At 42.7% G+C, this 25,503-nt stretch overlaps 1 protein-coding gene across 5 annotated transcripts in view; it reads left to right on the top strand.

Annotated features, from left to right (window-relative positions):
* DIP2C (disco interacting protein 2 homolog C) overlaps positions 1–25,503 on the top strand; it is a 344,281-nt gene that overhangs the window by 273,493 nt on the left and 45,285 nt on the right. For all 5 annotated transcript variants that reach the window (XM_069958918.1, XM_069958921.1, XM_069958917.1 and 2 more), the window contains 8 exons: positions 458–659; positions 1,500–1,609; positions 7,696–7,776; positions 8,578–8,701; positions 9,577–9,698; positions 17,786–17,897; positions 20,377–20,486; positions 23,273–23,403. In XM_069958918.1, the coding sequence (XP_069815019.1) occupies positions 458–659; positions 1,500–1,609; positions 7,696–7,776; positions 8,578–8,701; positions 9,577–9,698; positions 17,786–17,897; positions 20,377–20,486; positions 23,273–23,403 (992 nt within the window). The remainder of the gene's footprint in view (positions 1–457; positions 660–1,499; positions 1,610–7,695; positions 7,777–8,577; positions 8,702–9,576; positions 9,699–17,785; positions 17,898–20,376; positions 20,487–23,272; positions 23,404–25,503) is intronic.

Raw genomic sequence — 25,503 nt, 5'->3', positions numbered from 1 at the left:
TAATAGACTCAGCTGATAAATGAGAAACATGGGCTCACAAATCATTGTTCGTCACTGTGTAAGTGGGAGCACTGCTGCCTACAGTAATGAAAGTAAGTGGCCGCCCATTTGGTTGGCCTTTCACCATTATCGGCCTATTCGAAGGGCAACTTAAACAAGAGTCAATCAATTTTTACATCATTGATTTGTTGCTCATATCGCGCCGCCTTCTATTCATCTAACACAGCCCTAAGATGGATCACTGTATAGCATAGCATATTTGTCTTTCAGGCTAGCTATCACCCTCTTGTGGGAACTGAAATGGTGTCCATAATGGAGATCACTAGACACATTCTACATACATTATGGTTTTACTACTTAATCCCGTACCTGCATAACTCAACATGTTGCCATACACTTGGATATGACCAGCCTTGGTATGAAGATGTGTAGTAATGGCTTCTTGTGTTTCTTGTAGGCAATCGATAGTATACATCAAGTTGGAGTCTACTGTCTAGCTCTAGTACCAGCAAACACACTCCCCAAAACCCCTTTAGGTGGTATTCACCTGTCAGAGACCAAGCAACTGTTCCTCGAGGGGTCACTCCATCCGTGCAATGTGCTCATGTGTCCTCACACGTGTGTAACCAACCTTCCGAAACCAAGACAGAAACAGCCAGGTAACTCAAGAATTCTATCCTTTCTCCTTTAGGATGTTCTATAGTTTAAGTGGTCACTGTTTCAAGCAACTTCACTCCGTGTGAGAGAAGAAAATAGTAAGTGATATACTACTGTACTGTGATTGGCTAGAGAAGTAAGGGTAAAGAAGTGCCTGTGTGAGTACTGCTGGCTACAGTCCAGCTCTGGTTCCACTCCCTAAAATGGAGCGAATGGCGCATGGACAGGAAACAATGGACTATGGGTGAGATTTATCAAACATGGTGTAAAGTAAAACTGGCTCAGTTGCCCCTAGCAACCAATCAGATTCCGCCTTTCATTTTCCAAAGAGTCTGTGAGGAATGAAAGGTGGAATCTGATTGGTTGCTAGGGGCAACTGGGCCAGTTTCACTTTACACCATGTGTGATAAATCTCCCCCTCTGTTTTTCAGTCCAGAAAAAGTTATCTCGAAGTATTCTGTCGATGTTCTCCAAAACAGCGTAAAAGGTTCGTAGAGATCGGTATCAGAAACACGGCAGACAGCCCCGTGTAAGGATATATTTAGGAATGCAACAAATGTTGGAATAGTGTTATAAGGTAGACATTCGCTTCAGGCCGGTCACAGACATGACATTTCTATTACCAGGGGAAGCCGATTAGTTTCGCTTTCTTAGCTTGGAATTGTTTGTAACATGTATTATTTAATGTATCTGTTGTGGGGTATGTGCATCTATGGTGTTTATAGTGAATAAAATAAAGCCATAAATAATAGCTGAGCCACACGGGACATTTGGAACCAAAGTTTCTGTAAACTTTCACTACTTTTAAGGTAATTTTCATGGTCTTTTATTTTTCTGTGTAGAAATTGGCCCTGCCTCTGTGATGGTGGGGAACCTGGTCTCTGGTAAGAGGATCGCACAAGCCAGTGGAAGGGATCTGGGACAGCTAGAAGACAATGATCAGGCCAGGAAGGTAAGCGTCATATCTACCTACTGATTCTACAGACTTACCTGTAAATACTTACCGGTATTTTAGCAGAACTGGAATGGGTCACTTTAGGCATAGTGTGGAAGGGCTAAAATCAAGTACATCGCATTTTTTACATTACCTGATCGCCGTCAACGTGGGCATCCCTTTTTTCAGAACGCCGCATGGTTCCCATGCTTGCCGGTGTTCTGTTCTTGTGCACCGACTCTGTTCTTGTGCGCACTGGCTCTTTGCTCTGGGGCAGGCCCAGTACCCTCTAGTGTGACGATATCTCCTCCACTGTGATCAACCAGAATTAACCCCTTGTTTACAATGATACTAAACAAAATCAATTAAATTAATTATGCACAAACTTTATTTCATCCATGATTCCCAGAGTATCCGATAAAATCAACACATACACAATAGACATTTAAAAACAAGGTGGAGGGGTATCATAACATCAAGATTACATAAATATCAGTGCATGTACCAGGCAGGACTAAGCTGGTATACAAAATAAATAACAAAGTGCTATAAATAAATAAGTAAATCCATACACATTTGGTCCTTGAAAATGCCAATCAGGGGCTATAATGCCTACACCACATGGCCAATGAACCACTAACAAACAGCACATGAACACCCGCATGTAGCACACACACCCCTCCACCTCACCCTCCAACGCGTTTCGCCAAATCTTTCTCAAAGAGTGGTGAGGCAGTAGGGGCACTGTCCGCTGTTTTACCTATTTGGCGCTCAGACGCTATGCCCGTCCATCACCTGAGCCGTCCCATCTCCAGCTCTACATCACTGAGGGCGCCGGAAGTGCATGCCCCTCTCCTGGATGCCAGCCCGTCCTGGTGTTTGCATTGCCGATGGCGCACTTCCGGCGAAGAGGGCAGGAAATATTGTCACACTGGGGGGTGGGGGTGGGTCTGGGCCCGCCCCCAGTTCATAGAGTCAGGCCGAGCGCTGGAAATGGCCGGGGTTTTGAAAAAAGACCAGACCACCACACCGGAGCTGATCATGTAATGTAAAAAAAAAAAAGCAATATATCTGATGGCACATTCGCTTTAAGGCTAGGTTTACACTATGTAAAAATTATGTCCATTTTTCATAATAACGACCGTCATTGTACAGATAAAGACCCTTATTTAAAAACTAACAGACGTTATGTGCGCAGTGATGGCCGTTGTTATGAAAGACTGACGTAATTTTTACATAGTGTGAGCCTATCCTAAAGGGGTTTTCCAGGTTTATCTATTGGACTGGCCATGTCTGATCGGCAGGGTACCGATATCCAGCATCCCATTGATCAGATGTTTGGGGAACCGTTCAGTTTAATAGAAGCTGACGTGCAGTATTCTCCGCCACCACTTCACAGTAGACTGCACGGGGCTTCCTGCCCTATTTACTGTGTATGGGTGTCAGTACAGCTAATCGGGGGAGAGCTGTCAACTAGGAAAAGCCCTGTAATTGTATAGATATGGTGAATAGGTTAAGGTTCTATCATCTTTATGAAATGATGAAGTCTATTTCTACTCTGCTTTTTGCTTGGTACGTTGTTAAAAAAAAAAAAAAAAAAATCATGTTTTCCCTTTCCCGAGTAATTCAGAGTGACATTATAATTTAGACTTGGAAAGAATGCGCTTGTTGTTTCTGACCTATGGTTTATAGACGGCCTATCATTTTATAAATGCGTTAACATTGATCCATGTGAAATAAATAACAATAGCTGGATACAGATTCCAACGAAAATTAATTTCTCATATTGGCCTGAATGTCAGGACGCACTCACTCCTTGTTAGCTTAGATTATCAGAGGGTAGGACTCCACCATGTGCTGTCACCATACTCTGATGTCATCAGGGAGGGTAACAATGACTGATGGACAAATATATATATATATATATATATATATATATATATACATTCTCATTCCCAATTGCACAAAAGTTTAAGCACGCTTTAGGCTATGTTCACATTCAGAATTTTTATGCCATTTTTGAGTGAATCATAAATGGAGGGCATGTATAGTAGTTATACTTAGGGGGACAGTTATGAAACGTACGCCAGGGAGAAGGTGCAGATTTGCCCTTTCTCCCTGGCGTACGCCTGCCATATGCCCTGCTTGCCCGATGGGCGGGCTGGGGCAGCTTGGGGGGGCATGACACGGCGGGGAGGAGGCATGGCCTCCTCCCACGCCTCATTTATCATGATTTACGCCTACTCACAGGCGTAAATCATGATCCAAATCTACACCTGCTGGAAGCAGGTGTAGATTTAGTACGCTGAGCGCAGGTTCGGGCGCCCGGCCAGCCGGATTCACTAAGAGGCATGCACCTCTTAGTGAATCCTCCTGGGGGAAAGGGGGCGGGGCCCAATATAAGAGTAATCCAGAGTAATAGCAAATCCCCATAGAAAACCTTTATTGCTTTAGACAGTTCCTGTCTTGGACAGAGGTGGCAGCAGAGAGCACTGTGTCAGACTGAAAAGAAAACACCACTTCCTGTAGGTCATACAGCAGCTGATAAGTATTAAATAGAAGATTTTAGTAGATTTCTAAATCAAACAAATCTATAAAACTTTCTGACACCAGTTGATTTCAAAGAAAAAGATTTTTGCAGGAGTACCCCTTTATGGCAATGCCAGAAATTGATTCAAAAGGAATGAGAAATATAAAGGAAAAACTTCTCTCTCTTCCCGCTAGTCCCACTTATAGTTATTGCTCATGTATGTCATAGTCTTTCTACCTATAATTTACAGTATATACAGTATATATTTTCTACGCAATGTAACACATAGGTTTGTAGCAGTTGTAGCAGCATTATATTTAGTCTTCCACATCATCCGAAAATGAATAAACCAGGAAAAATATGACATTATACGAAGACATCCCGGCAGGAAGGATCAAGTGGTTTTGGCAATAACAAAGCTCCCTCGAGAATTCGAGCAAATAAATCTCTCCTAGTAATAATCTGAATAGGCTTCTGCGTCTGCTATTTACCCCGGCAGTAATGCAGCTGTAACTGTGATACTTGGTGTCAGTATACATTATGGCCTCCAGGCTGACACTGAATCAGAGGATCGTGTGGTTATAGCTATAGTATGCTAGAAACAAACAATAATTATCCCAACTATGGCCGCCAGTGTGATCTGCTGTATTCTAGAAGGCACCCTTCCCTAACCTGTGGTACAACTCCCATAGATCATGCTGGGAATTGTAGTTTGGAAGATCTAGTGAGCCGCAGGTTGGGGATCACTGCTACAGTAGAAAGGAAATTCGGCCGCTTTGGGGAGATGTATCAATCATGGTGCATAGTTGGCAACAATTGAAAATGTTTTCCAGGGACACGTTAGCTTTAAAGGGGGTGTGGCTTATTGTGGGTGTGGTCTCGGTGGGTTGTGACCTATCATGGGTGTGGGTTCAAAATTTTCCAGTTAGAATTTACAGTCAGAACAACACAAAAGGAGCATTACATACCCTAGTTTCAGGTCCCCAGTATATTACTCATCCCACTCAGCAGCTCCTCCATCACCATACTACTCCCCCTTCTTCCTCCTGCCCCTCCATCATATGACTACCCCTTCATCATCCTCCTGCCCCTCCATCATCATACTACTACCCCCTTCATCCTCCTGCCCTTCTGTCATCATAGTACTACCCCTGTAATCCTCCTTCCCCCTTCATCATCATACTACTACCCTCTTCGTCCTCCTGCTCTTCCGTCATCATAGTACTACCCCTCTAATCCTCCTTCCCCCTCTATCATCATACTACTACCCCCTTTATCCTCCTGCCCTTCCATCATCATAGTACTACCCCTCTTATCCTCCTGCCCCTCCATCATCATACCAGTACCCCCTTCAGCATCCTCTTGTCCCTTCATCTGTATTTAAAACAAAAAAAGCTATACTTACCTCACCAGTATGGTTCCTCTAGTCCCCCAGGGACTCCTCTCCCTGCTCTGCATGAGTGACATTACTCGCGCTGGGAGGGAGCGGGGCTTCCCACGACATACCCGGGACATGGTTTTGCCGGGGCTGTCTCCTCAGAATCGGCAACTATGATGGTGTAAAATTAAACTGGCTCAGTTGCCCCTAGCAACCAATCAGATTCCACCTTTCATTTTCCAAACAGTCTGTGAGGAATGAAAGGTGGAATCTGATTGGTTGCTAGGGGCAACTGAGCCAGTTTCACTTTACACCATGTTTGATAAATCTCCCCCCTTGTGTCCAACCTCCTTACAGCACCACAAGATGGAAAATGAAGCATTACACGGCTCCCATGTAAACTATTATATGACCAAAGTGGGCAGTCAGCAGCGGTATATGCAGCACGAACTCTGCAGGAGTCGTGACGGACGTGTATAGCGGCAGCTGATCAGTCCTTCTCCGGCGCCACCTCTCCCACTGCTGACTGCCCAGTTTTGTCCAAAGATGCATCTTACATGGCTTATGAGTGTGAACCCTTAAAGGGGTTTTCCACTATAAGGAAAACATATCTACTCTCTTATAAAAACAGCGCCTTACCTGTCGTCAATATGCGTGTGGTATTACAACTCCATTCACTTCAGTGGAACTGAAGTGCAATACCGCACACAAACTGAGGACAAGAGTGGTGCTGTTTCTGGAAAAAGGCAGCTGTGTTTTTTCCAATTTTGAACAACCCCTTTAAGGATGCAACAAATGGCTTTCTTTCTGCCCTTCTCCATGATAACATATGTTGTATAGTTGTAAATGAGGCTCCCAGACATACCGTGAACCTGGAGTCACCTGAGGATCCATGGCTGTATTGCATTAGCAGATCCCAGTATTCTGGGGTGCCTCATGTAAGGCCCAAAGGGAAGAAACAATGGCCATTTCCAGGCAGGCTTCCATCGGTGAACAGGAAACCTTATCTCTGCATGTCATGTAGTGCCGCCACCCTGAGCAGAGGCCTAAGTTTAACATGGACACATGAACACCTTTTTTCTGCTTTTTATCCTCTTTTTCGCCTTCATTGTGGATATACTGTTTACATTTGTTTTATATACATAATATTTATGACCATAAATCTGTGTATAGCCAGGATTCCCCCTGCCCCATGTGAATCTACAAATGGACAATACTTAATTAGACTAAAATCATCACAGTATGTTATAGGGTCCAGTCACACATTATGGACTTATTGCCATGATAATCATATATTGCCATGGGTTTTTGGAAATTGCTGCAAAACCTGTGAATTTTACCGAAACGTGTGACTGCTTCCCTAGGGGCCAAGGTGTCCTAAGTGTTAGGTGTGCAAAATAATCTAGGTCTGATAGTTCTCAAGTGTAGAGCATTATATTCCTATTGTCAGGTCATTCTGTATCTTTACAGAGGGGACTAGAATATTGTGTGAATGCTGAGATTGTGCTTACCGGTGTCAGAAAGTGCCAGAGATTTGTAATTTACTTCAATTAATAAAATCTCAGGTCTTTCAGTACTTATCAGCTGCTGTATGTCCTGCAGGAAGTTGTGTATTCTTTCCAGTCTGACATAATGCTCTCTGCTGCCACCTCTGTCCATGACAGGAACTGTCCACAGCAGAAGCAAATGCACAAAGAATACCTCTCGTGCTCTACAGACTCTACACCACTTCCTGCAGGACATACAGCAGCTGATAAGTAGAGAAGACTTGAGATTTTTTTAATAGAAAAAAAATACAAATCTCTAGCACTTTCTGACACTAGTTGATTTGAAAGAATTTTTTTTGCTAAACTACCCTTAAAAACACAGTCCAGTCTGCAGGCAGCATGTTATAGAGCAGCAGGAGCTGAGCAGATTGATATATAGTTGGGATAACTTGTCATTTATTCATGTAAATCTCTGCAGTTAGGGGCTATGTAGTCAAGTGGGCGGTCCTAGTCAGTGATTGACAGCTCTTTGTGTATAAATGCACATAAATCCACTAGAGAACCAGAATTGATAATGATGCCAGATTTCCTGAATCTTGCTGCGTTAGTGTACCATTGCCTTGATAGCAATAAAGAGGCCAGACATTGTAGTGCTATATATGTTTATTTTGTGCCCTATGTAACAGGATTTTTTTATTTTTTTTTCTAGTTCTTATTCTTGTCTGAAGTTCTACAATGGAGGGCGCAAACAACTCCTGATCATGTGCTTTATACGTTATTAAACTCAAGGGTAAGGTCTCTAGCCACGCTTCTTTTAGTGGACTATTCAGTGGGCCGTTATTGTGCTGCGTGAAACGGAAGCAAAAATATTGGGGGGTCACGTATGAAGGTGCAACAGATATAGTATGGTGACATATGGTAATGTTATCACACTGTCCCTGACAATGGTGATGGTTCATACACTCAGGCAGTATAGTGTATAGTATTGCAGTCCTTAGACTGTACTGAAAATGTATTCAGCCCATAGGATGAACATGACAAGACCATGGGGTTGTGAAACACTGATTATCATTGGCTGAACCTACCTTTTATGAAGGAACTGGCTGACCTGTTATGTATGGGGGCCTCCCGACTCTCCCTCAGTGGTACATGAATGGGGAGAGGATTGGGTCATTGGATTTCAAGATGCCTGTTTCTTTTTTATTCCTCAGTAGTGGGAGAAAGAGTATAGAAAAGTATGGAATGACTTGTTAGTCTCACCATGGGCAGCAACATATAAAAAGATATGTTTGAGTGGAATACTCCTTTAAGCTGGCCATACAGTACATATTAGATTAAAGTCATTGAAAGTGTATAATGGCTACCATCTTGTTCACAGACAGAGATAAGCCATTGTCAGAGGAGTTCCCCCACTTAGAGTGTATGCAGGTCAGTCTAAACCGAGCGTGCATGTGTATGGGGATCAGGAGAGGTAGCTGGGGCTAAAAGAGCATTCGGATGACTGCTATCTGATATTGCTTTTGCCCTTCTTTTTTATACCTGTTCAGTCTGTTGTTTTAGTTGAATAATGTCGGTGTATTTTCATCTGCAGGGAACGATAGCGAACTCTCTAACGTGCAGCCAGTTACATAAACGGGCCGAGAAAATAGCTGTGATGTTGATGGAAAGGGGGCACTTACAAGATGGAGACCATGTGGCTCTGGTGTATCCTCCAGGTAAGTATAAGTATATATAATTAACTGTGACTTTACTATAGTAATGTTATTGCAGGGGTTGTCCTCTCTTGGACTATCACTTTTTTGTTAGTAGGGTCTTGATGTTAGGTCACAAGGTTTTCCATCCCTGGGACCCCCAAATATCAGCTATAATTGTGCAGGAAATCCCTGGTTGGATATAGACTAAAATGGAATATGGACCATATTTATACATGTCAATTTTTGGTTTATCACCTGTTTTTTTTTTTTTTTCGTTGTTGCTTTTAAGATGTTTTTTTAGCACATTTTTGAAATGGGACAAAAAAACAAAAAACAAATGTTGACACATTGTAGAGACAGGAGTGAGTGTTAAAGGGAATCTGTTAGCTGTAATTCATGTTCCAAACTGCTGACACTGTTAAATATCCCTTAGGACATGGGTCTCCAAACTATGGCCCTCCAGCTGTTGCAAAATCACAATTCCCATCATGCCCGGACAGCTAAAGCTTTGGATTTGGCTGTCCAGGCATGATGGGAAATGTAGTATCGGAACAGCTGGAGGGCCCATGCCTTAGGACAAGGAGACATATAGTACCTTTCATATATGCAACTGTGCTTCCAGGGTGTAGAGAAATGCTTTTGCGTATACAGCTATAGTATACAGCAACAATGGGAGGGAAAGAGCAGCATATCAGAGACAAGTTTGCAAAATGGTTGTATTTGCAAAAATATTAATTTTGATAAGATTAACTGTATTAGTTGAGATGGGAATATCCCTTTAAGAGATATTTTTTTCCCTTTAGAGTGAACGAGAATTGTAATTGATTCATGTGATTGATGTTGTCAGCGGACGGACATATATCCCATAATGACGTTTCCCCGATTCTGCCTTGCAGGAATAGATCTGATTGCAGCATTTTACGGCTGTCTGTATGCCGGTTGTGTGCCAATAACAGTGCGACCTCCACACCCACAGAACATTGCAACAACGCTGCCTACGGTGAAGATGATTGTTGAGGTAAATTATGGATTATTCATCGGAGAGTAAGCAGCCTTTTTATGAGCTCTCATACTGAGTGCATTAAAGACCAGTCAATGTATGGCTGATATACAGCAGCATTATGTATAATTTCTCCTGGATCTCCATGCCCGCTTCTGTTCCCAGCTCTGGCCCTTAATAATCATGGTTCTATTAAAAAGTCTTTATTGGGAGAAAAACAAGTGACATTCCCCCCTGCTGTATCACATTTTATTTGCCTATAGAAATACGGCTCCATATTTTGACTATGGAATATAAAAATAATCTAGTATAATAAGCCAGCGAATAAAGCTGTGACTAGTGCAATCATGTATTCGGCTCTTCTATATATCATGCTGCCATAGCTAAGAAATAAGGGAAGATCTCCATTTCTGGCAGTAGTCAGGACCCTGTGTGTAACCCAGGGCTCTTTAAGAGTATGAAGTGGCGGATTTTAACCAAAATGATCGTTCATCGACTATGGTAGTCAGACTAAAGATATCTTTGGCCATCCAATATGGATGGCCACTTCTAGTAACCATGACCCCTATGTGGCACAGTGTTAACAGTTATGCCACATTAACAGGAGCACCCCACTGTTGGATCTACAGTAGCGGCCCACCGGGTTGGCTGCCCGGGCCTGTATATGGATGGTGGATGTGGACAGTGCTGCAGAGTTTTGTACAAAAGCTGAGACTCCTATCTATAGCTGAACTCCCTGCTCCTGTATAGTACTGGGTGCTGATGGGCACTTTGGTGGACAATTATGAAGTGTGTGCCGGGGGTGTAAGCCATGGAAAAGACGCAGATTCTGGTCTTCTCCATGGGGTATGCCATCCATAACCCCCATTCGCCTAATGGGTGCAAGTGTACTGTAAATCGTGGCAGAAATCTAGAAATTTCGCAATGCAGCAGGTACATGTCTCACCGGATTTACCTAAATGACATGCACTACTTACTATATTAGGCCGGGAAAAAGTGGACAGAGCTTTATCTAAGACAGGCTTTTGAGTATGCCAGTCTTCATAAATGTAAAACAAAAAGTGCAACAGCAACCTCCAAGTGCAATTGCTTACCGTACACACTCCCCCCTGGCATACACACGATAAAAACCTGCTCTACAGATTATAAAACCTGTACAGGTACAGGTTTTTATTGTGTGTACGCCAGGGGGAGTATGTACGGTAAACACTTGCACCTGTAGGTTGCTGTTGCACTTTTTGTTTATTGTCTGTTCTTTAGCCACATGCGGTGTGCAACTTACAGTGTGAACAGAGGCATTGGAGTGCTGCCAATTTATTTATTTTTTCTCAGTCTTCAAAAATGTGTCCCTTTATGTTCCAATGCCCACTTTACATTTTCCAGGTGAGATTAGGGGGCAAGAAACTTGTTTTGCCCTGGACACAAGCAATCCTACTCCATGCCACCGAATTTTATAGAGTCTTCTGAATAGGTGGAGTCCTTTCTATAAGCAGGTGTGGTGTATCTAACTAGTACATTGTCTTTGATTGATATCCTCCCCTAATATGCACATTAGATTATATTAATCGTAATTACCTCCTAAGTAATGTGAATCATCACTCCATAACTTTTGGGTGAAATTGATTTCCATAGTCTCTCAGCTGTCATGCTTGTTATTAGTACAGCCTTCAATTATCCACATCAAAATAGTTGTGGTGGGAAACGGCGTAATAATTATAGCCATGTCAATTCTTTGTATGAGCGATATGCAAATTTCAAAGTGTCCCACCTAGTTACTAAAAGATGTCTGCATTTTCTTATCAGCGGGAGACAAGAAAGTAAGTTTCCTTTTAACAGAAGGGGCTGATTTATAAACTGTGTCGTAAACTATAGAGTGCTTCTTAAGATTGCCGAGTATGAGACACTTTCATTCCAAGGTGACTTCTAACGTCCTAGATAATTTACACTTAGAAGGTATTTTTATTTTACATACGGAATAAATTGCATTTTTTCAGGTGCAGTCACACAGATGTAAGTTTTTTTTGGTTATAAGCAACAATAGGTGGGAGTCATACCTGTGCCAGGCAGGCAGTGGTGGCCATGTTGGACGACATGGAATTCAAGATATGTTATGAAAGTCTTACGTTTGATAACATAAAAACTTTTTGGAATACTGGTTTAGGCTATGTTCCCACAATGTTGTTACAACGGCCGTGATTCCTACGAAACTTACGTAGTGCTGCCTTCTGAGGGAATCCCGGCCAGAGTGTATACACATGTCAGTTTTCTGGCCGCACACTCCATAGTGTGCTGTGGGGAATTCTGATGGGGGAACGCGCCCGCATCAGTGCTCTAGGGCGCTAAAGATCATCCGGCTGGTACTGCAGGGATGATCTTTTCTGAGACCAGCCGGGTCACGGAACAGCTGGTCTCTTACGTAGTGTGAACATAGCCTAAAGCATAATGTTGCGTCTGTGACACCATAGATTGTTGTCGAAGGATATGGTGTGTCCAAGACACTGAAAAAGTCTTCTTATTATAGTTTTTCTTTAATTTGGCATCACAAAAATAGTTAAAAAAAAAAAAGACCTTGGCATTATCTACCTTGTCGGCTGGATTCATAGCGGGAGATCATACTTAGCTGTATCTGTGCTTCTTTACATTGTAGTGCTCTGTGCTTAGAAATTACATGTAGAAACTCACAACTGTAAAACTGTAGAAAGATGATGACGGCACTCCCTTTCCATTCCAAATGCTTTATTCCACAGACAAGGATGAAAACAGTAAAGGCAACAATTTTTTTGTGCTAAAGCTATGCTACATGCTATAACATGGCGCAAAAAGATGGTCACATCTACCATCCTTGTACCGTGTCTGTAAATTAAAGCATTTGGAACGGAAAGTGAGTGCCGGGATAATTTTTCTAAGGTTGTGAGTTTCTCCAATTTGGTTCCACTTCTAGTTTGGGTAAAAATGCTGACTACAGTAAGGTTCGAAAAATGGCTAACATAGTTGTAGGCTAAAAAAAAATGTATTCTTTTAAAATTAGATCAAATACATTTTTCCACAGGCTTTTTTTTTTCCCCCTTTTGGTCTGTTTTTTGAATGTTTTTTTTTCACTTGTAAAACCCCAATTTACAACTCAAAAAAGCAGCCCTCATTTACTAACATGTTTCCTTCATCAAATTTATGGCTTTTGCTAGTTTTTTCCTGTCAGTTTCACCATATTTACTAACGTAATGCACCAAATCTCTGAACACCGACACACCTGTCATTTTGTACTTTAAAATTGAAAGTGGGTGTGTCCTTTTAAAACCCACCATCACCGTTATATTTATTATACTAACTGTCCCTTTTTGGATGGGTTTGGCATTCTATAGCAAGTCTAGTAAGGTTGGGTTTTAGTTTTGTCATGTGAAAAACCCGCTAAATTTATTAAGGGCAATCAGACACATGAAAATATCTGTTGGGTTGGGAAACTAAAACCCTGAGGTATAGGGATTTTGAAAACCAGACACTCTTAGCAAATAAGGACCACTGTGTGTGTCTCAGGTTGGAGTCAGACATTGGTTTGTATTTGTAGCCAGAGTGGAGTGGACCCAACAGAGAGAAAAACTGTAATAGATAGGCTTGCACCTTTTTCTGTGTTTTGCCTCTGATCTGGGATAAGTGATTCATCATTGAAGTTAAAGGAGAAGTATGGGCAGACCTCTCTTTTTCACAAGTGCCGGGGGGATAAAAGAAATTACACAGTCACCTCCCCGGCTCCAGCGCTGGTGCCACATACCGCTGCTTCGGTCCCAATATGGCCGGGGACTGTATTGGCGCTATGCAGCCACTAGTGCTGAAGCCGGGGGGGTGAGAGCCTGTTATTTCTCCTTTCCTCGGCTATTGTGAAAAAAGAGGTCTGCCCGTACTTCTCCTTTAAGAATGATGGTGTTCCAGTGATACCCATTTCACACCACTGTAACAGTTCTTTCAAAGGACTGTATTGAATAGAGCCTTAGTTAATGGCGGAGTTGTTGAGTTGTTTATTGTGGGTGGTTTTGCCAAGTCATGCCTTCTCAGGCCACTTTTTAACTTACGGCGCAGTAATAAAATCTGCCCCGTTCCTTTAGTTAGACATATTTAGTAGAGCTTATGGCATTAATATTTTACATTAGAGGGCGTGATTGCCCCCATCATGCCATTCCTCACTGCGCTGAGTGATGCATTACATCCCAGTAATAAGGATATGACAGCAGAGCTGCAGATCAATGGATGCTTGCACTGTAGTTTGATCTCCTGCCAAAGTAGTCATCTAAGCAAATCATAAATGATCACCATTCACAGCAGTTTCGTCCTTGGCAAACATTCAGACAAACACTAATAGCCTACTCCTGAGACTACATCTACTTGTATATGCACTTTTAGATAGGTTATAAGTCTTGTTGTCTGCACCTCTTATAACCTCACCTCTTCCCATTACCCTGTAGTTTTTGTTGGATTTGCCATTAGGCATTACATCTAGTATTAGAATGCCTGAATCTGATCAGAAGTTATACTACAATAGAGCAGCTCGGAAATCAATTTCACTACAGTTGTCTGGAAGAACCCTGAGCAGAGGGCAGACAAAGTGGCAACTTGTATTCTGACAATGTTCAAGCCTCAACGAGTTCATATACTCCCGGTCTTCCCAATGTCAAATATCAGCCTTTTACTATCCATGGAAGTGGAATATTCCAATGTGGTTAGTTAGGAAGTATCCCACATGTCCCAACATCCACTCAATGACAACACAATATACTCTTGAGAACTGGACTGCCAGTTCTCAAAGGGGGGAGTGCTAATTTTTTTGTCATATTGACGGCTGAGCAAAGGTGACCACCTCCTTGACAGTCTTTGGACATCAATAGAGTTTATAGATTGACAAGGGGTCGGGCACCACTGCTCTCAATGGAACGTGAACCTCAGCGCTTCCCTCCTTAATAACTGATTGGTGCAGACTGCCGAGTTCCCAATCTAGACCCAGAATACCACCATACAATGCTACACGTTCGCTGGTTCCTAGTCGTTCCCTTCCTTAGAGGTAATATTACCACCATACAATGCTAGACGTTGGCCAGTTCCAAGTTGTTCCCTTCCTTAGAGGTAATATTACCACCATACAATGCTACACGTTCGCTGGTTCCTAGTCGTTCCCTTCCTTAGAGGTAATATTACCACCATACAATGCTAGACGTTGGCCAGTTCCAAGTTGTTCCCTTTCTTAGAGGTAATATTACCACCATACAATGCTACACGTTCGCTGGTTCCTAGTCGTTCCCTTCCTTAGAGGTAATATTACCACCATACAATGCTAGACGTTGGCCAGTTCCAAGTTGTTCCCTTCCTTAGAGGTAATATTACCACCACAGGGCTCCAGATGGCGACCAAAATGGTCGCCAATGCGACTGACATCTTGCAAATGGCGCCCAGATTTATTAATCTGGGCGCCATTTGCGACTGGCCCCGGCGGCGCGCTGTCTCTTTAAGGACTTCCGCCTTCCGCACGCTGCGCCGAATCACGTGGCGCCTCTGCGGCCGTCAGTCCAATGAATGACGGACGTGCTGGATGACGTGTGCGGGGACACGCTTCTCCAGTGACGTCATCCAGCACGTCCGTCATTCATTGGACGGACAGCCACAGAGGCGCCACACTCCTCCAGCGCTTCTCTCCCGCCTCTCCTCACCCGGCGCCGCGGTTCTTCAAGTTCACCCCAGCGGCACCAAGCTTAGATAGTGGGTGAGTACAACCGGAGGGACGGCAGGGGTGGCGGCCGGCCAGTAAGGTGTGTGGGGGGACCGCGGCCTGGGCGGGGGATTGGTAGTGTGTCTGTTGTGATGGCGGCCAGGTGCGGTAGTCAGTGCGTGTGGGGTGCGAGGGGGGGGGTATGTATAGACTGCACAGTACCACTTCCCTCAGTGTGTATGTATAGACTGCACAGTACCACTTCCCTCAGTGTGTATGTATAGACTGCACAGTACCACTTCCCTCAGTGTGTATGTATAGACTGCACAGTACCACTTCCCTCAGTGTGTATGTATAGACTGCACAGTACCACTTCCCTCAGTGTCTGTATGTATAGACTGCACAGTACCACTTCCCTCAGTGTCTGTATGTATAGACTGCACAGTACCACTTCCCTCAGTGTCTGTATGTATATACACTGCACAGTACCACTTCCCTCAGTGTCTGTATGTATATACACTGCACAGTACCACTTCCCTCAGTGTGTGTGTATGTATACACTGCACAGTACCACTTCCCATATACATTGCCACAGGGGCTATATGTCATCGGCTGTCGGGGGCTATATATATATGTAGTAGATCATTGCCGGTAAGATGGCAGCTGGCTGAGGGAACACACCGGCAGCAGGGGGGTATATGGTTGTCAAGTTGCAAGTTTCCATGTTGAACGTTTTCAAACTAAGAAAAGAGAGAATCTAAAGGAGGATGCTGCCGTGGCCTCTGCACACAGTAAGTCCCATTTAACATAACATTAATTTTACATGTTTTAAAATGTTGGCGACCAAATATTCTATTTGGCACATAAATTTTTCAGGTTAGGAGCCAATGGCTCCTAGGTAAATTTTTTAGTCTGGAGCCCTGCACCATACAATCTTACTTGTTGGCTGTTTCCAAGTTGTTCTCTTCCTTAGAGGTAATATTACCACCATACAATGCTACACGTTCGCTGGTTCCTAGTCGTTCCCTTCCTTAGAGGTAATATTACCACCATACAATGCTAGACGTTGGCCAGTTCCAAGTTGTTCCCTTCCTTAGAGGTAATATTACCACCATACAATCTTACTTGTTGGCCGTTTCCAAGTTGTTCTCTTCCTTAGAGGTAATATTACCACCATACAATGCTACACGTTGGCTGTTTCCAAGTTGTTCTCTTCCTTAGAGGTAATATTACCACCATACAATGCTACTCGTTGGCCGGTTCCAAGTTGTTCCCTTCCTTAGAGGTAATATTACCACCATACAATGCTACTCGTTGGCCGGTTCCCAGTTGTTCCCTTCCTGAGAGGTAATATTAGCACCATACAATGCTACACATTGGCCGGTTCCAAGTTGTTCCCTTCCTTAGAGGTAATATTGCCACCATACAATGCTACACGTTGGCCGGTTCCAAGTTGTTCCCTTCCTTAGAGGTAATATTGCCACCATACAATGCTACACGTTGGCCGGTTCCAAGTTGTTCCCTTCCTTAGAGGTAATATTGCCACCATACAATGCTACACGTTGGCCGGTTCCAAGTTGTTCCCTTCCTTAGAGGTAATATTACCACCATACAATGCTACACGTTGGCCAGTTCCAAGTTGTTCCCTTCCTTAGAGGTAATATTACCACCATACAATGCTACTCGTTGGCCGGTTCCCAGTTGTTCCCTTCCTGAGAGGTAATATTAGCACCATACAATGCTACACATTGGCCGGTTCCAAGTTGTTCCCTTCCTTAGAGGTAATATTACCACCATACAATGCTACACGTTGGCCAGTTCCAAGTTGTACCCTTCCTTAGAGGTAATATAACCACCATACAATGCTACACATTGGCCAGTTCCAAGTTGTACCCTTCCTTAGAGGTAATATTACCACCATACAATGCTACTCGTTGGCCAGTTCAAAGTTGTTTCCTTCCTTAGAGGTAATATTACCACCATACAATGCTACTCGTTGGCCGGTCCCAAGTTGTTCTCTTCCTTAGAGGTCTTTTAGAAAATTGGAGATGTTTTTGATGGGCCCTAACATAACCTCTTGTATTATACCGACAAGGGTAAAGGGTTTATTTGTTACACCAATACATGTGCTCCACCAATTTGCTGGCTGTTTGTAGTAAGCACTAGTTTGCTTTTCCTTGATGTTATTTCCATGTCTTGGCAAGTTCTTGATCATCTAGCTGTGATAGCAATTCCAGAGTTCCCCAACATAGTGTTTATTACACAAAAGGCAAAATATTAATATATGTCATTCATTGAAATTGAGTGAAAGAAGAATATCATGGTTGCAGAAACCCCCGAGGAGAATAGAATTTTTCTAAACAGTTTCGGGCTGGAACCTTGAAGCAGACATAATGATTTCCTCCTTGTCTCCCAGGTGAGTCGTTCGGCCTGCTTAATGACTACGCAACTCATCTGTAAACTGTTACGGTCAAGGGAAGCAGCAGCAGCCGTGGATATCAGAACGTGGCCGCCGATCCTGGATACTGGTGAGAATTTACTTTGTTCTCTATAATGCCTGTGTGTGAACTGTGCTTGAATCTTGTAAGATTGCCCGCTAGCTCTTATAATTGGATGTGATAAGTGATACTTTGACATTTCTGCATTGATTTGTCTTACTATTGTACTGTGCGAAGAAAAGATTCCTCTTTATTAGGATATATCTCAAGGTGTAGACGTGAACAAAAACCTCCGGGTATGTGTCTCTGAGTAATTAACTACTACAGCTTTTTTGTTAGAAATATAATGTTCATTCTTCATGCTTTCCATATTGAATATTGCTGCAGTCTTGGTAGGCAAAGAAGCTAGATACTTCCTCTGTCTCTGAGGTCACCCGTGAACTATGCTTCCCAGCATTCCCTGCTTTCAGCCTATTTAAAAGCTGACATCATTAGAGAAAGTGCAGGAGATTTATAAAGTATTGTAAAAATTGCTTAAAGGGAAACTATGGGCAGGTTAGAAGCATCTGGCCTGCTGATATGTCCCTATAGTGTATGAGGCGCTGAGGATGAAGGTCAGATTCTTACTTTCATTCTCATCGGTTTGTGTTTTGTAGTTTAATTCATATGCTAATGGGGTGGTTTGGTGCATTAAGGGCCCAGTGCAAAGATTTGCCCCCGGCCAGACAGCGCTCTGCAGTGATGAGTGCCACCTCAATAGTCATTAGAAGGAGTAGGTCGGTTGGGGCGGATTGGTGCACTGAGTTTGGTAGTCCTCCCCCACTCTTGTGCTCCACACAGCCTCATCAACATATGGATTAAACTACAAGGCCCACAAAAACGATACTGAGGATGAAGGTAAGAGACATACCTTCATCCTCAGCGTCCCCTGTGCTGTAGGGACGAAACAGCAGATCAGATGCTCCTAAGCTGCTCAGAGTTTCTCTTTCAAAAAGCATCTAGAACACATAATAAATTTGGCGGACAGCCATTTTTTTGGTATACTGTAGGCCCAAGGATTCGGAGACATGTCTACAAACTGTGAGAGGGATGAGAGAAACGTCCAGGTTGATGTGAAAGAGGGAGGAGAAAAAACTTACTTGAGGCACAAGATGTGGCTGATAATAGTAGTAGGTTCCTGTCCAAGAGACTAAAGTCAGGAAAATGGCTTAAAGGTGCCCATACACCTTAGGCTAGTCAGCCTAACCCAACAACTTCGGCAGGTTTGGCTGACTGTCAAATGTATATAGTGGGCTATTGACTCTCCCCCAACATGATGTTGGTGGAGGGAATGGTTGGGTGCCTGAAGTTTTTACCACTCGATCCTATTGTTCAGGTAGAGATAGATCACTGACTACAGTTTAGCTCACTCCATAGAGGACAGGTGAACATGCCAAACGTTCATGTATATAGGAGAGATAACTGGTTACCTGAACATGTGTCTGGGCACCTTACCTCACTTGATCAGTATTTGGAACTCATTTTGGTCAGTATTTTTTAGCCAAAATTAGAATTGGAAGTGGAGTGCTTTGTTTCATCTGTGCCGTCCTTTCAGCATTGTTCCGCTCTCTGCTGCTCCACCCCAGGTGCTAGGAAAAGCTGGATCCAATCCTGGAAAACTGAGAGAAGTTTCCAAGGATTGGATCCAGCTTTTCCTAGAATCCTGGAAGCAGCGTCAGGGAGCGGAGCAGCACTGAAAGGCCGGGGACTCGATGACCAGATCGCAGATCAAACAAAGCGCTTTGCTTCGGTTAGATGAGTAATTCGCTTATCTCTAAGTGGAACCCAGGACAGAGAAAAACTACAATGGAAGGATTTTATTTTTCTGTATTTTAGACCCACTCCTGCTTTTGGCTACTGGCCGTATACTGACTGAATATTACAGAGAGGCAAAGAGATCTGCCCAGGTTCACATGCCCTTGCTGGTAACTTTGACAATAGCGCCTGTGTTGTCAGAGCAGAAAAGTTTTTATGACTTTTTTGTGTTCTAATTCATAATTAAAGACGCAACCACGCGGATTTACATAAATTGTGTCGAACAAATAACAGGCTAATCCCCATAAATAACACATATGTGCCGGGAGGTAACGCAATGACATTTGTGAGTGTTTGTTTGGTACAAACAGAGTGCGGTGAGTGGCATACTGATTTTCTGATGAAAAAAAAAAAAGTTGGTTAAATCATTTTGAGGCGATCTAGTTTACGGTTCTGTACGGCTCATGAGCATGGTTTATGTGGATTTCACAGCACGGGATATAATTCTTTGTTGGTGGATAGTCAATGTTGAGCCAAGGAGCCGTATTCTGGACTGGATGGATGCAATGCGATTTTATTTGGCAAAATGATATCATTGAAAGTTAATGGTGGACAGAAAAGTTTTTGCATTTAAGCCGCAATGTACTTTTCAAATCAGTTCCAGTCATTGGTTTCTATTATTTGCTATTGTGCAGAACTTCTGATCTGGAATTGAATGCTATTGTTCCAGAAAATTTCTTTCTACTTAGTAAGATTTTCTTTTTTTATTCCTAAGATGATTTGCCAAAGAAAAGACCATCCCAAATCTACAAACCCTCAGACCCGGAGACATTGGCTTACCTTGATTTTAGTGTATCTACAACTGGAATGCTTGCTGGGGTGAAGGTAAGTCCAGCTCTTATACCTTTGTGTGATCAGGTTTATATCTTTATAAACTGAAACCGGCCCAGCACTCATTTGGCTGAAACCCTGACAAACACTGGATATCATGGCTGCTGTGTTGCAGGTGGTTTACATGCTGGCAGGACCAGGTAAGCCAGAGCTCAGGACCTCTTTATGATGTCTATATGGTTTTACAGTGTATACGGATAGTGGTTCATGAGAAAATTTCCTTAAAGGGGTTATCCAGCAAAAATCTTTGTCTTTCAAATCAAATGGTTTCAGAAAGTTATATAGATTTGTAAATTACTTCTATTTAAAAATGTCAAGTCTTTCAGTACTTATCAGCTGCTGTATGTCCTGCAGGAAATGTTTTCTTTTCAGTCTGACACAGTGCCCTCTGCTGCCATCTCTGGCCAAGTCAGGAACTGTCCAGAGCAGGAGAGGTTTTTCTATGGGGATTTGCTCCTGCTCTGGACAGTCCCTGTCTCGGACAGAGATGTCAGCAGAGAGCACTGCGTCAGACTGAAAAGAAAACAATTCCTGCAGGACATACAGCAGCTGATAAGTACTGAAATAGAAGTAAATCGCAAAACTATATAACTTTCTGAAACCATTTGATTTGAAAGAAAAAGATTTTTGCTGGATAACCCCTTTAAATGGATACCTAAAAAAATAGTTTCAACTGGTAGCAGAAAGTTATACAGACTTGTAAATTATTTATATTTAAAAATCTCAAGACATATCAGCTGCTGTGTGTCCTGCAGGAAGTAGTGTATTCTTTCCTGACATGGCGCTTTCTGCTGCCACCTCTCTCTCCGTGAGCAGTAGCAAATCCCCATAGAAAACCTCTGCTGCTCTGGACAGTTCCTGCCACAGACAGAGGTGGCAGCAGAAAGAACAATGTTAGACTGGAAAGAATACACCACTTCCTGCAGGACATACAGCAGCTGATAAGTAGTGAAAGACTTGAGATTTTAAATAGAAGTAAATTACAAATCTGTATAACTTTCTGACACCAGATAATTAAAAAAAATCCTTTAATCCTTTAACAGTATAAACAAGCAAACCATCTCACAAATCTTGCATAGTCAGTCCAGAACTGGTCAGATTTATAATCTCTTTGCAAGTGATTATATTATGTGTGTAAAAAATATCAGAACAGTTTTCGCAACCCAACTGCATATAAAATATTATTACAGCGTTGCCCATTACTGCTGCCTTGTCCCTTCTGTGTTGTTTCTGCGTACTTAGCGGACTAATAAGCTCCATATTGGCTCGGACCATAAACTGTCTGCCTCCGCTCTGTATATACGACCGGACCCTTAAAGAAACAAAACGCTTGTTAAATGCAACAACTTTTGGGAAAATAATTCCTGTAAATTGATTACAATGAAGTGTGTGAGATTTTGTCCAATGGCCTGTATTATTTACTCAAAAGTCATCCAGCGAACAGATCCAAACGCATTACAGATCGTCCTAACAAGCTGTAATTTCCAAGTCAAGCAACCAGTGTAGTAAAAATGTCCCTGTGTATCATAAAGATTTAATGGCTCATAGGCCGCAGCCAAGTCATCATTTTCAGTTCATTAGGAGCATATTTAACATTTACATAAAGCCTCGGCCTGGATTTATCGCTATGTCCATTTTGTAATTTGCAGCGGTTGTAGCTCATGTGATGCCAATGTGTTCTCTTATCCATCTCCAGTTGGGGGGTCAGTGACGCATGTCCCTTAGTTATAGACTAAACTGATAATAACATGGACTTTAAGGGCACAGACACTTTTTGCTACCAGTCTAACAGTAGAAAATGAAACAAGTTTGCATATATTGTTATTTAAAAAGAATCTTGCATTTTGAGTGTACAGCTCCTATGCAAAACTATGCATTCCTATAGTTACAGACTACAAACAGACCTGTGTAGTCCTAATCAGCTAGGTTAAAAAAAAATCATCTTATATCCCCAATCAATGTTCTAAGACTCCTAGATGGACTGAAACACTGACTTAATAGGGACAATAGTCCGGACATTTTTTAAATCTGGCAGTCGGCAGGGACAGGTGGGAATTTAATCAGGATTCCAAAATTACCTCCCTCCGTGCCCGCAGTTCGTTTCGGGACTGCCTTCGGGACCCCTGCTGGAAGGATTTTCCCCCAAGTTGTGAAAGTGTCTCGGCTTGTCCTGGCTGATAGACTGACTTCTCGGCCAACCAGTGACTGGAGTCGCGTCCCACTCCAGTCACTGACTGGCTGAGCGGTTAGTGCACCAGATGGGTTGTGACGTGTCACCTCCGGAGATCCCCAAGCTCGGTGAGGGTCCCAAGACTGGTACCACTGCTCACCGCGATCACGGGGAGAGTTAGGTTCGTACTCCTGATCTGATTCCCACCTGCCAGCTTCTAGAATTAAAAAATGTATGTATTTCTATATGTCTTTGACCCATGTTGATACGCCTCTCGCTAGCCAGCCAACACCCTGTTCTGCAGTGATGAAGGGCCAATAACCCCAAAACAGCTGTCTGCAGATGGGATGTCTTACCTTTTAGAGATATTTTTGGCTTGACATATATCCCTAGTCATGTTCTAAGACTTCTAAAGTGAAATACTGACTTGAAGGGTCACCACTTTACCTAAGTGGTGTGAGAGCTATTTTGCATATCCTTGCATCTCACCCCTTTATTACATATCCTACATTACTGGAATTGAGGGTTGAGGTTTCGCTGGTTTTACAGACGGTTAGGGCCCTGTTTTTTTTGTCCTGTACTCATCATCTGTTCCTCTGTTTTTTTTCAGATGTCCCATGCAGCCACTAGTGCCTTCTGTCGATCCATTAAACTTCAGTGTGAGCTGTACCCTTCCAGAGAGGTGGCTATATGTCTGGATCCTTACTGTGGACTGGGCTTTGTCCTATGGTGCCTCTGTAGGTATGTTTTTGGGTGTACAGGTTGTCATTCATTGTCATTCTCTCTTTGTATGATCTGACATCATTTCTTTGTAAGTCTTCTTTTATGAGTTTAAAGCAATGCTTAAATCTAATTTTCTAGTGCTATTGATGAAGATCTTAAAGAGGATGTCCGCTTTGAACAATCCCTTTTAGACGGGTTTGTTAAAAATAAGCGATCGGCTGTAAGCTGGAAAACTAGTGCTAAGTGTTTCATTTTTCTGCAGTGCCACCATAGGGAAACTGATCACTATACACTCCCTATTATAATCAATGCACCGTCTGTATTTTTGTAATAAAAGGTTCTATAATAAGTCAGGTTTACGTCAGTCCATAAATATGATGCCCCCCGGGGGATACTGGTCTGTTGGAATCCAAGAAGTGATTCAGAATACAGTGTTTGTCATGTAGTTGAGTCAGCAATATGAGAAGCATTGGTTATGAAGAATGTTATACCAGATATAAGAAGAATTAGGCCGATCGTATCTCCTGAGTCGGGGATATTTATGCATCGGGGTGAATCCGGGTTAAGAAAAAGCAGAAGTTTTACCTGTATCCCTGTCATAAACCTCAGGAAAATTATTGTGCATTCACAATGAGCTACATAGACTCGGCACTGCTACATCTGCTTGTGTGCCAAAGTGATTGTATTGTGATTAAGAATATTATTGCGTTATATAAATATATAAAGGCTTTTGTCCAATTACAGAAGCCTATCCTGAAATATCTATGTGCAAATGAAGAAAAAATGTGTTCACATGCATCGGATACTTATTATGGAGATATTCTATATTACAAACAGTGAAGTATAGCAGTACCATATGTCAACAAACAGATTGCCTATGACCTTACAGTATGGGATGGTAGACACTCTGTGTGCTGCTATACATACAATGTACAAAGTGCTCTGCTGCATGCATGGGGCCTTACTTAGGTCTCTTTTAGAGGCCACTATTTGTCGGCTGCAGGGGGTGCAAATGAGTGCCGATCAGCGAGAAGTGCAGAGCCTTTACGTGCATGACAAATCGAGGGGCCTGGGCTACAAGAACGATTCTTGTATTGTTCATGCATCCCGGGAAACTGACAGCACGGTTATACATATATTTGTGCTGTCAGTTTCCATATCACAGAGCAGTACATACTTGCTACTACTGCTGCGGTAAGTAAGTATGTGATATGGAAACTGACAGAACGGATATATTTATATAAGTGCTGTCAGTTTCCTGGGCTACACGAACCATAAGGTTCGTTCGTGCAGCCTGAGTCCCTCGATTTGTTGGGCTATGTGAAGACACTGCAACCGAGCAGCGATCTACTGTATGCTAGAAATTGGGCAGAAAGCCCTTAAAGTGTCACTGTTAATAGAAAAAAAAACTTTTGACATGTCACAAAGACATTACAAAAGTTTTGATCAGTCCAGCTCGGAGAAGATTGCGCCGCTGTGTGTCCGCTCCTTGCTCTATGTGAGAAAAAAAGAGTTGGGCTTACATAATGAGCCCAACTCATCACATGGCACAGAGCCGGGAGAAGACCACGCTTAGCATGATCTTCTCCCGGCTCATTCTCCCGATTGGTATGGGTCTAAACACTCAGAGCCAGACCGATCAAAACTTTTGCCATGTCTCTTTGACATACAAGTCAATAGTTTTTTTTATAATGACAGTCACATTTTGAAGGGAACCTGCTAGGTTGAACGTGCAGTTTCATCTGCTATTCAAAGTTTGCTGTGCAGGAGGAGCCGAGCAGAATGATATATAGTGTTGTGTGATACGCTAATACATTGCTAATAACAGGATAAGTTGCCACAACAGAACAGCACCACTCTTGTCTAGGGGCTGTGTTTAGTATTGCAGCCCAGCCCTATGCAAGTGAATGAGGCTATACCAGACACATCCCATGCACTGGGGTGGTGCTGTTGCATCATGTAATACTGAACGTATTTAATACATCAAGTAATCTGAAAAAAAAAAAGAATGTAAAGGGAGAAAACAATACTTAATGTCAGATATTATTTGTAGCATTATCAGCACAAATCTAATTAAAAAAAATATATCAACAGCATTAATAGCGCCTCGCCACCAGA

This window comes from Dendropsophus ebraccatus, chromosome 2 (assembly GCF_027789765.1).
Source record: "Dendropsophus ebraccatus isolate aDenEbr1 chromosome 2, aDenEbr1.pat, whole genome shotgun sequence".
Classification (NCBI taxonomy): Eukaryota; Metazoa; Chordata; class Amphibia; order Anura; family Hylidae; genus Dendropsophus; species Dendropsophus ebraccatus.
This window is presented reverse-complemented; position numbering and strand designations above follow the sequence as displayed.